Genomic DNA, 12760 nt, shown 5'->3' with positions numbered 1-12760 from the left:
TTTATGATGGTGAATGGCTTTTCAATCTTTACATGGACCCATTGCTTCCCAGGTTGCAGTGATATCAAGTCCAGATTGTAATACTACCATTTAGTCTGGGACTGAGAATTTATTTGCAAAAATAAACAAGTTACCAGCCCCTCTGGTACAGTATTTGTTAGGAACAAATTACTGTGCTGCAATAGATGGATTCAGCAAGGTAGTTTTTGGTAAGTATAGGGGTCTTTCCTATGCCTTGCCAGTATCTGGTCTTTTAAAAGCAAACCACCTATATAGGTGATTTATTTTAATTGTTGTAATGAATTCTTTTAATGAGTGTCATTCCTGTAGGAATAAAGAACAGTAACAGTAACCAATGACAAAGATGCATTTTGGTGAGAGTATCTGTTTAAAGCTGACAAAATTAAAAGGCAAAATGGATGGGGGGAAGAGGCAGATGCTTTCCCTCCCTTTTCCTATTATCTTCTGAAGTGCTGAGGTGATGGGTGATCACTAGATCTCTCACAGAGCACTGAAGAGCACATGCAGTGGACAGCTGAGCAGCATCTAAACATATTTTTAAAAGAGTTCCAATTTTTAGTAGGTATTTTATTTTTGTGGAAAATATGGTAATGTCCTGTTATATATATTCAGTGTACTGCTTTATGATACAGGGTTCTATATGTATGCAGTTATGCCAGTGCTTAGATCGCAAATGAGGAGCAGAAATGTACAGATTTTGGCAGGGTGGAATGGCTCCAGTGTGCTATTTTTCAAACTCTTTTATAAACTCCTTTGTGTATTTCTGAGTGAAGATAGTTCTGTTAATGTTCTGTGGATCTTTGTCGTGCTTATAGGGTATAAATAGAGATGTTAACGTTCACCTTAATTTAAGCATGGTGGCAGCCTAATGAAAACTTTTTCCAGACGTCATTCCTTCAATCATGGTCAGTGACTGGAATACACAGAAAATTATTTATAACAGTAAATCGTACTGTGCTAAATGACAGGGAAAAAACCACCAAAACACATTTCAAGATTAGCAAGAGTTTACTGGCTTGTCTTCAGCAGCTCATTTCACTTGGTAGTGATGTAATTTCTCTTTCTTCCTTAACTTTAAATGTTACTCAAAGCTTCATGATTATAAAGTTATATTCTGAGCTCAAGTGATCTTTTTGCATTTCAGTGACCACGCAGCAGATTTTTTTGTTCAGTGATACAGTCTGCTGCATCTCTTTCAAAGAAATGTCTTTTTAGTCCTTGAGAGAGAGTGTGTACATGGGATTCCGTTCGCAGGAGTTCGCTGGTATCTTGTAGCTCAAGCTCGTGTGGTTTGTAGCATGCTTGTTTCGATTGGGAAATGTAAATCTTTTTGTTTCAGTTGACACACATTTGCCCTTCAGGGCCAAAAGGACAGATCTCCATTCACTTTTCTGTTTTTATTTGACAGCTCACTTTTGTTGTCCTGCCTATTTGCCTATTACTCACATAATCTTATATTGTACTGAAAGAGATCGCATCTCTTCTTTCATATGTCTGATACTCCAGTGATGAAACTCTGTTGCCTGTAGTGGCATCATGCTGGCACAAGAACTGTTGTCGCTGTGTGAAGAAGCAGGGGTTGGGGGGAAACTATTAAATGTGCTTAGTTGCAGAGATGGAAATCAGGTTTTCATCAAGTGGGGTTTTTTTCAGTGCAGAGCAAAGGGTTTTAATCAAGCAACTGTTTTTCATTACTAGGTCTTCTCATGCTGAGCTGAAAACTTGCCATTAAATGTCTCTTTTTGATCTTGAAAATCTGTTATACACACTTTTGAAGCACATTTATTCAAAGGTCATATTAATTGTTAAAAGCAATGTTTCAGCACTGGAATATAAAGTTCAAAGCAACTAGAATATAAAGTTGTAGAAAAATAATAAAAATTTTCAGCTAGAGCATTTCAGATGTCATTTGAGTAGCAGATGATTCTGCAGGAGTTGTGTGTAGTGGGAAGCTAGGGTGATGGGAAAGCCCACGTGAAAGACATTTCGCATTTGGAGCTATTTCTGATGCTTAGTAACTACTCCAAATGAAATAAATTTTATCAGAGGCTTACTTTTTATCAGTAACTTTAAAATCAAGACATGTTCATATTAATTTGGTGTAGAAGCCACTTCAAGCAGATATAAGGCTTTCCATTGCACCTGTGAAACCTGTCTTTGTGTTGAGAGGACGGAGTCTGTAATGCTGGAATCCGTTAGTTGTCATTGCATATTAAGACACTTATTTTAATTTAGGTATTTTTAAGATCAAACATTTAAAATATGAGGCTTCATAAGCAGTTGGCAAGCACCTTGGTTTTTAATTATCAGAGTTCATTAAAAATGTAGCAAATGCTTTCAAGTTTTAAAAAAGCTGTCTATTATATTGTTGCTTGCTGTTCTCTTAACTACCATTCCTCTTTCTTATGTTGTCTTTTATTTTTATCGGTCTTTATTTCTTTCATAACCAACCTCCTCATTTGTGACTTTTATGACTCATTTTTTCCATACTTTAACCTAGATCATCCTCCTAACTTGGGCTCCCTTGCCTTTTGGAACAGTTGCTTATTTGACCTTTGAATGTGAGATCTCCTTACCGAGTCTTTCATCTTGAAGTTCAGAATCCTACCCTGTATTCCATCCTGTCGGCCCCGCACGGTCTGTGTGCCAGCAGCCTGGGTTCCTCAGTGCTGTTGCTCTGTCCTGCACCCACAGTTTCAGCTGTAAGCTCCTCACGCTGCCTGCTTCACATCAGCCAGCTCCCTGCTGCCTCTGAGCATCGACAGCCTCTGCTCCTGCTTTGCATTGCTGAGCAACACTGGAAAAGGCAGCCTGGCTAGGAGGGTTCTTTGGGAGAAGTCTGCTTTTTTTCCTAGTTTTGCTGTTTCCTTGATCAGGCAGCTGTGACCACTTCCATTCATCTTCTGTTCTTATATCTATCAGCTTTAATCTTACAGAGTTTTATATCCCATGTTAGCAGGGAAACTTTTCCTTCTGCTGTTAGCAGGGAAACTTTTCCTTCTGCATCACACCTGCCTGTTCTCTGGTTTCGTGTATAGGTGAATATCACTCGTAAGCATTATACAAATAAATGGTTTTGTACATGAATGCATGCATCAATGTTTACTCTGTGGAACATATTATACGCTCCTGGGTTATTTGGTTAAGTTAAAACAGTGTAGGAAAATACTAAGAATAGTTTTAGAAATTTTATTTTATTTCATTTCTACAGGAGGTAACCACTTGCTTACCAGAGTACTACAAATGGACACAATATCTCTTTCTTAAGCTTTTTGAAGCTGGGATAGTGTATCAAAAAGAGGTAGGTACAAACCTTGCCCTTCAATATTTTGCTGCTACACTAATTTAAATCACTCATGTCAGTGGCACATTTCTGGATTGTCCATTCACAGTCATAAAGTGATTGTGCTCAGTTAGTATTAAATCACTCTAAAATAGAGTTAATGTTATATATAGCAGAATTTTCTATGTAACAGTTTATAACTAACTAACTAATATGAATGGCCATTGTAGCAAGTCAAGTCAGAAGTGTTTATTGTCAGAGATTTGCATTGAAGTGCAGGATCAGATTATAGCTTTTAGTTTTTTATTTCCTGGCTTTAATTTTCTAGATTTTATCATCCCTTGTGGAAATATATGACATGGTAGTCATTAGGAGTCTCTTCAGCAGTGAGATTATTTACCTATATAATATTACTGTAATACTGTCTCAGAATTTATGGTCTTGTATAGGATAATTGGAGATTAGGTTCATAACCACCCTATTTCTGAACCCTATTCATGATCTCCAAAATACTAAAGAAGTATTAGGTGTCATAAGACTATCACAGCTGTTCAACATTGAGAAATTATAATATTTTGTAAATAACATGTATCTGAAAAGAGAAGGTTTTGGTTATTTCTTAAACATGAGGTGAAACAAAGATGTTGAATGAGCAGTCCAGAGAACTCGCTGTATAGTCAAGGCAACGCAGTTCCAGAATGCCTGAACAGCTGCACTTTAACAAAGCAGCAATTTAGTGAATGTTTCTAACTTAAAGAGGAAACTAAGATTTCCTAAATATGTTTTGATATTTCATTTGTATTCTGTAGAAACCAGGAAACCCCATAGGATATAATTAAGGATGTAATTCAATTATTCTCTGAACCTGAAAAAAGAGATTGATAGTGAAAGGTAGCATTTAGGATGGCAGGGTATTACTGAGCTATTTCTCGTTTGTATTTGTATTTGTATTCAGAGATCTCAAATGACAACCAGCAAACCCCCTCAATGTTTGATATATACTAGCATGCTGGATTGGGGTTTAGGGTTTGGGGTTTTTTTCTTCTGTAATTATTTTTTTCATGTAATAAAAAATTTTAAGCCCCTAGCTTTGTTATAACAAACCTATTTTTATCTGTGAATTTGTTTGTTTGACAAGTGAACCCAGGTGAATCTGAAAAATATAAGCTTGCTGCTTCATTCAAAGCAGGGATGATGTACAAAATAAATTTTGCATTCTGACTTCCAAGTACTGTGGGTTCCTGGACGTGTTTGGATACCAGTGATTGAATCTGCTTCCAACTTCCATCTGCTTTCAAGTCAAGGATCAATTTGAGGACCTAAATCAGCATCTGTCAACCTGTAGGGGATGTAATCTCTGGTGGATATGAACCAGTTGCTTTTTGGCAGGAAACAGATGGCAGAGAGAGCCCATAACCCTGGGTCTCTGAACAATCATATATACTTAAAGCACATATTTGTCTCATGTTGTCAGTGTATCTGCAATATGTATTAAGAACAGCTTGAAGTCTCCTGTATCACAGTTTCGTTCTGGGTACAAGAGATAATTCATAGCCTTAGAGTGACAATAAGAATAAGGCAAGTAGAGCGTTAGCCTAGTTAATGCTATGTTCCAGGAGCCTGCGTGTCTAACCAGAAATTACCCTGGCAGGGAGACAGAGGCTCAGTATGTCCAGGAGCTGCAATTATGGAGGATTAACAATGTCTGTCTGAGTGCTGCAGCATCCATAGAGGGCACCTTTATTCACTGTAGCAAAATCCTCCCTTTTTCCTGCAGTACTCATCTAGTCAGTATACTATAGAGGTTATTGACCTGGTCAGATTTGAGTGTCTCACTGAGGTTAATACCTGCCCTGACTCTGTTACTTTGATCAGATACCTGCAATCCATAGTGGACCCAGAGGCAGCAAGCCTGGAGCTAGATACTTACACTTTTGAGACCTGAAGTTAGACAAGATGAATCCTGTCTTAAAAGCATATGGTCTACATTGGCATAGTGAGGAGAGCGAGATAATTGGTGTGCTCTGAACACTCCTGCGCTCTGCTGTCTTTGTGTAGATGACTTTTAGCAGCTTCCTGGGGTCATAGTTTCAGAGGCTGTCATTGTCAAGAAGTTGCCTTTGTGAGGTACAAGCAGGAAGTAGAGATTTCATTTATTAGCCAGGTTCTAGATATTGTCAAAAGTCTGTGTGAGACGGAAGGAATGTAACTTTAAAAATTCAAAGACCTTTCAGCTAACAATTTCTTAAATGCACATTTGCTTTATGTTTTGCAGGATTTATTTAGATATAGCCTCATAAATTGTTACAGGAAGATTTGTTATGCTAAGTTATTATGTAATCATTTCAGTTACCTTCCAAAATTTTCACCATAAATTTGATACAATATCATCAAAATAGAAATGGTATTTTTTCTCTACTTTGAGTCACAACCAGTTTAATACAAGCTTATGCTAATACTTCTATATGTAACTGGCATTTTATTACTTCTCAATATTGTCTGATTTATCTCACTTTATGTGTAACTTTAACTTTTTGTGGCCTTTTTTTGGAACTTTATAAATTAAAAGGTCATTACTTTAGAGCCATTTTCATGATGTGTTATATAATTACTGAAGAAGCTCTGTTTTCTGGAATTCTGGAAAATAGGTTTTTAATAGTGGAATATATTGGGTTTTTTTAATTTCCTAATGAATTTTAATAAGCCTTTTATAAAATCTGATGTGTTCTTATTGGTTGGTAACATAAAATGTAGGCAAAAAGTAAAAAGTTTAAATTCAAGTCTGAATTCACAGAAGCTTCATTTGAAGGCAAGTTTCAATTTATCAATGAATAACTTTAATTCCTTTAATGATAATAAATTTTATATAAATTAGTGTAGCCAGACTTTGTGCTCACAGTTGTGAGCAGTATTTCTAAGCAAGAGGATCCCTGCATCTTTCTTTTAGCTCTCCTCACTATAAGATTTGTAAAGTGGTTGTGGTATTTACTATTTATAAGAATATGTAGCATACTTAAAATGAAGCAATCTTAGCTGTTTGGAAAGTGATCGGAAGATGATCTGTGATAGATAAAATATAAAGTACAATATAAGCACAGTTACTAATTTTTGATTGAGATACAAGTCCTCCCCCTTCAAAAGAAGTCACTTGAAATTTTTAAAAAATTGCTTCATGTATTAGATCTTTATGGAACTTTAGCTACTGTTTTTCAGTCAGACTGATTTAGCTTAAATACTAAATAACATTCAATATAATATATTATTGCTTTGATTAGATTTTTTTCTTTCTGTTAATTTTTTCAAGTCATTGTATAGCATTTAATGCTACTTTCGGATAGGATTCTTTTGTGATCTTAGATCCTTTTTGATAAGTGACTGGTTAAATTGTTCAGCACTGGAGGAGGGTGAGTTTCATTTTTACTTCTTTCCCAGTGTATTGTGTCTGGTATTTCAGTTGACTCAAATGCTCAAAATACAAGGTTCATGGAGTTGAACACCAACATTAATTTCACTTTACAGATTTTCACCTTATGCATTTGTATAGATAAGGAAAGAGGATTCCAAATGTAATTCATACTGTTGACAGGAGTTACACACAGATAATATCAACACTTTCACTTAAAAGAGTTGACCACTGTAATACTGACCACTTCTTTGTGATTCTGTCCTCTTGAGTTGGACATCCTTGTTTACTCAACCCCCTCAGTCTGACTCAACTTTTGGATTAGAAGGGAAGAGCTTTTAAGCATCAGACTATGTTATTTGCAGTACAGTCAATTGGAACGCTTACTTATATATTACAGCCAAGCAGTCAAGTGTCAGCCTATCCTGCTAGCATGATCAGTCTAGACAAACCTTGCCAACTGCATGTTTGGGTTTTTTGAGTTCTGAGAAGATGAATGTTCAAAACGTTTCCAGTTGAGTCCATGTTGCTGATTCAAATTGGTGTTTTAAAAATATAGAAAAACTCAGGTGAACTTGCAAGGTATGCTTCTGGATAATCCATTTGGCATCTGTAAAGTAAAACTCTGGTTTTTAACTTACCGCTGAAAGTATTTCTTCTCTTTTCAACTGTTTTCTAGGCCTTGGTTAATTGGGATCCAGTGGATCAGACTGTTCTAGCTAATGAACAGGTGGATGACAATGGTTGCTCATGGCGTTCAGGAGCAAAAGTGGAGCAGAAATACCTCAAACAGTGGTTTATCAAGACAACTGCTTATGCAAAGGTATGAGAATACAGTTTTTGGAAATTATGTTAGTACTTCAAAGAAGAGATTTTTTGTCAAGAAATATTAAGCTGAATGTGGTCCTTTATAGATACAAGTTTGAATAATATAAAATTACATAATACATGTAAATTGCATACATGTAAATTGCATACATGTGATCTATCCCTGTGTATGTGGGTATATTAAATTTATTTCCCCTGAAGTCCTTCTGTTCACCTCTTTAAGAATTGTAGGTAACTGGCACGGGATTAAGTTTTGAAGAAATCAAAAGGCATAAATTAGAGGTGAATTAATGAATTCTACATTTGCACAGTAGCATACTGTATTCATTATCAAGTGCTTTTCTGCATATTTTGAGTGTAGAGCTGTGCAAAACTTGTTTGCCAAATCAACCTGTTGGACTTGTGGGCATTTTAAAAGCAATGGAGTACACAACCTGTCACCTAGCTTTCAGTTCCACTTGTGTCTGCACCATAGTTTTTTATGTTTAACTGCTTTTTATTGAAGATTCATCTGGACCTTCTATTTAATACTCTACTCTATTTGATTATCTGTTATTTTTTAAATGTTTTCAAGTTATTTAAACATCCTTTTTTCTTATGAGCTCCAATTTTGATTGTGCTGGGACAATGTAGTTTCCACACTTAGGAATTCAGAACAAAAGTTTTGACTTTATGCTCTCTGAGATGAAGGTATCAGCTTCCTGTCGTGTCTAGGTGAAGTTTTTATTCCCTCTGAGTGTTCTGTGTATTGAGACTTCAAGTACAGATTGAGAAAGTTGGTCCCAAGAAAATATTAAAAATTCATCTTTGATCCTTTTCCCAAGTCTCAGATTCAAGAAACAAAATTTCCGCTATCATCCAGGGAGAAGTCTGTGCCTCTCTTAAGGTCTATTCATAACAAAGAGAAAAACTTTAGATATCCTGCCTGATGCTTTGATTCTTCGTACACAGAGAGGTACTTGAGATACATGGTTTTTGATTGTGCTGCCTGTTCTGGCAGTAGAGAGGGAACATTTGCAATAGCTGAAGGAAAAATGAAGTGTGTCTGCACCATCACAAAATAAACACGATGTTCTGAGCTTTTTTTTTTTTTTTTTAACCAGTTCCTTTGTCACCAGATTTCATTATGACCTTTGTGATATTTTAGGGTCTGCCCCAACTCACTGTTTCCCTCAGTTTGAGGCTGGAGCTCCATTAGAATTTCTATATTTTCTGATATGTATCTTTTGTCTATTGTCTTTATACAGGCTGTGGGAAGCAATGGCATTTCTGGTCTGTACCTGTGCTGGTATCCAGTTACTTATACCCCTTTAAAAGGGGTGAATCAGACATAAATTTTTACTCACTGAGATCAAAAGACATGACTGAGGAGCTTTCCAGTAACCTTGAAAACACCCTAGATTTATGGGATTATTACCTCTTGCTCCTTATGGATAAGGAACTCCTTCCCTCCACTGGGAAGGATTTATCTTTTGTCTTTAGTCTCTTACCTGGAAAAGCACAATCTCTTGGGCAGATCACGTCTCCATCATGTCATTCCCCAGTAAGCAGCTTTATCTTATCATAAAAGAGGGAACTTTTGCCTCCGCAACACCCCCTCATCTTCACCCCGAAGATGTCACCTCAGGACACTGCCATATTCCCTACCTACATCCCTACCAAATGTGCAAGTGACCTTTTGTTCTTGAACATCTTAGTAACATGAATAAAAGCTGCTTCTGCTTTTCATTTTGTGAAGGACATTTGTATCAACTCCTACAAAATCTTAAAGCATTGCTGCAAAGGACAGTTGAGTATTCTACAGATTTCGGTGAAGGTTTCCCAAAATTTTGTTCTGTTTGTGATTGGTATTCTGTAGGGTCTGTGCTAGCTGATACAACCAGATCGATGAATGATGCCATACTGCTTCCAGCTCAAGTGCTTTGGCAAGCATTACCTTCATGTTCTCCCACTTCTTGTACAGTGACAGATGCTCCCAAGAATCAGCAGGTGGTTTGGATTTTCCTTTTTACTCACCCTCCACTCACTCCTATTTTTGTTGCTGTGGTTCTTTTAAAACAGTCTCACTCTGCTTCTTTTGGCAAGGCATTTAAACATTTGGTTGTAGAGGGGGAAAAATAACTTTCTCACCCCTCCCCACCCAAACCTTGAAATAAGAATAGCAGATTACCAGACTCTGCTCTGTGAAGTCCAATATCTGATAGTAGATGGATTTCATGATTGGAAGATTAGGACAAATAATGTCGCTATTTTGGTAATGTTTTTTCTTTCAAGTTGCCAGAGACTAGATAACATAGCATGTTGTGGTTTACTTTCTGAAGAAAACTGCTTTGGCCATGCAGCTCTGAATGGCCCATGAACTGCAAGCCACAGTTTGAAGACAGTTCACCAGAGGGAGACTGGTTCTGAGGTGATAGTGGCCAAGTTATTTCAGTCTCTTAGAAACTCTGTGCACACACTGACATAATCAGGAAGCTTCACATTAGCATTTTGACAGGAGCCAAATTACAGATCTGAAATGCTACAACTTTGGCTTCTCTTTCTGAATAATTTGACTAATTATCCTCAAAACATCCTTGCACACATTTCTTCATTCCTTATGGCAGTCATGCCAGTACTTCTCCAGGAGTGTTAAGAGCCATGAGTCCTTCCTCCTAAGTCTGTTTCCTTTGTCCCCTTTTTCTTTGGATTCAGGCTGTTTACAGTTCATCTGAATCCATATTGTCCTGCATTCTTGAATACCCTGGTTACAGCAATCACTCTTCCTAGCCTATTCCTCAAACCTTCCCCACCTATTTTCAAAAGCTCTTGCCAGGAGAATGGGCTTTATTGAGAGGGAGACCTTCATTTACCATTACCATTTACCAGAGCCTTTCCTTTTGGAGTGGAGGATCCAGATTCATGGAGCTAGTTCTAATAGGTGTGGAGCATAGAGACATGTCTTTAAGCTAAATATCTTAAATTGCTAATATGATTTCAGGATGATAACATTGCTGGTGATGATACCTTCATTTGGCAGGGGGGATTATTTCATGTCTCCTGATTTGAACCCACTTATTTCCATAAAGAGGTTTTCCTGACTTATGTAACAGACCAGAACCACTACCAGTACAGCTTTGTTTTCATGAAATTGCAGTTCAGAAGCTTCAGATATTTGTGCTTCTAATGGTAAATTAGTACAGCAATTTGGTTCTTTATGGATCTCACTTCCCTTTTTTGTCAGTTGTTTGGTAATTCCTATGCCAGACTCCTGTAAAAGGGAAATTTGAGGACACATTATAAAAGTCTGTAGTGGTCCAGGGGATTTCAAATTCGTGGTCAACTTGTTTTGCATTAGGCACTAACAGGAATAGAAACTGGCCCTTCCAGAACTTGTCTGGTCCTGAGTCCTTTATTCCCCATTTCTGAGTCAATTGTCTGTTGAACATCTTTTGTGCAATTCTGTTTCTTTTAAAATGTGTCCAGAAGTTTAAGACAAGATGATGTCAGGTTCGTGTGGTCACAGTCATTGGGATCTGAAGAGCTACGCTTTCTGTCAGCATAGAGCAGCATTCAGGTCTTTGAGCTGTACTGCCAGAATTTGTATCAGAACACACATGGCCCTTTATCTCCTCAAACTTGGACTAGTTCACAGGCACAGAGCAGATTTAATACTTCCTTGTGTGAGATGTTTTTCCTAGGTTTGGAAAAAGGTGGGGAGCTAAGTGGATCAGGCTTTCGGTGAGCTGTATGACTGGATTTCTGCTATCCACTGAAGTTCCACTCCTTCTTATTTTGAAATTTAAAAATTGGAAGGAATGAAGAGACTATCTGAGAGTAACTTAATCCTTGCACCTTTTGGGGAAGACTTGTACTTTTTTTCAGACTTTGGCTACTTTCAGACTTAGAAGGTTAGAATTCTATGAGTGTCTCATTCATCTTTCTACAGTTAGGCCTTTATCTGGTTTTAGTGTATCGGGAAAGCCATTTGATTCTGGTCACCTTTTTCTTGTGCCTTCAATGGTGACTAATATTTCTTCTGAAAAATTTACAGAAATTCAAGATCAAATGTCAGAAGTACCACCTTCCTTGCCCTTTTTTTGAAAAACGGCTCTCTGCAAATCTGTTTCCTATTCCTTCCTCAGAGTTACACCTGAGTTTTCTATAAATTGACATAGTGGGAAAGTATTTTCAAAAAAAGCTTTATTTCTGTTAACTTGGTCCATTCCTGTGTGGCTTAGAGGAAAATATAAGGCTTTCCATAACTTTGTTTCATAGAAAGTGTTCCATTTAAGATGTGTTTAATTCATCTTCTATCCCTTAGTTCTTCATGCAAATTACCAGCTAGCAATAATGGCTCAAGATGTATGGGTACAACCTATTTTCTACTTGTAGCATCCACAAATTACTTTGTTGTAACTTTTCAACCTATAGTGTACACTGATGAACTATTCTAGTCATCCGTATTCCTCTCTTTTGCCCATTTATCATTTTATGTTTTCCCTTGTATCTCACAACCTTAATGAAAATAAAAACTAATCAGAGTTTTTAACTAATCTTCATCTGCAGTGCCTACATTACTGGTCAAATAGCAGCCAGGAGTTGCATGATGAGTAGTGGTCTGTGAAGCTGGGTGTTACAGCAGTGGTTCATTCCTACACACACTGTTTTTCAGATTTCTGTTGTGTCCAGAGGAATCATCTCATGTGGATTTGTCATGATTTTTCTTTTTGTTGTTACTGCATCAGTTCATATTCCTTTCTTGCAATAAAAATTGCAAACAAAGCAGTGTTGGCTCACATGGCAATTTACTGTTGGTAATGAGTTTTGTTCGAAGGGCAAAAATAGTGACCATGCTTTTAATACTTAGCAGAAAGCATTTTGCTTATGTAAAGTAATAAAGTAATCGTGACCCATTTTTTAAACTGCAATGTACACGTGCAATGGTCTAGCAGCTTTTACGGATTTTTAGAGACCATTTTAATTGTCATTTTTCTTTTGACGCAGTTCTTTGATAAAAGTATAATGCCTTAACTGATGGCATTATTATTCAAATTGTTGTCTGTGCGTTTTAGATGTTTAAGCTAAAGCATTTAGTTGCTATGGTTACCCTGCTGAATTGGTAGGCAGATTCATTGGAAAAATCTATCTGCAAATGTTAGTATTTTCTCTATACCTGTAAATTGCTTTTATGGAGGTTTTTATGCATGGTCAACTGAGTCCTCAAAACAGAGTTGTATAGACCC

The 12760-nt window shown here is 37.0% G+C and overlaps 1 protein-coding gene across 2 annotated transcripts in view; it reads left to right on the top strand.

Annotated features, from left to right (window-relative positions):
* LARS2 (leucyl-tRNA synthetase 2, mitochondrial) overlaps positions 1-12760 on the top strand; it is an 83392-nt gene that overhangs the window by 20376 nt on the left and 50256 nt on the right. For both annotated transcript variants that reach the window (XM_040079668.2, XM_040079660.2), the window contains exons 6-7: positions 3233-3322; positions 7387-7530. In XM_040079668.2, the coding sequence (XP_039935602.1) occupies positions 3233-3322; positions 7387-7530 (234 nt within the window). The remainder of the gene's footprint in view (positions 1-3232; positions 3323-7386; positions 7531-12760) is intronic.

The sequence above is a fragment of the Hirundo rustica genome, chromosome 1 (genome assembly GCF_015227805.2).
Source record: "Hirundo rustica isolate bHirRus1 chromosome 1, bHirRus1.pri.v3, whole genome shotgun sequence".
Taxonomy (NCBI): Eukaryota; Metazoa; Chordata; class Aves; order Passeriformes; family Hirundinidae; genus Hirundo; species Hirundo rustica.
The sequence above is the reverse complement of the archived record's forward strand: the minus strand, read 5'-3'. Positions and strand labels throughout refer to the sequence as shown.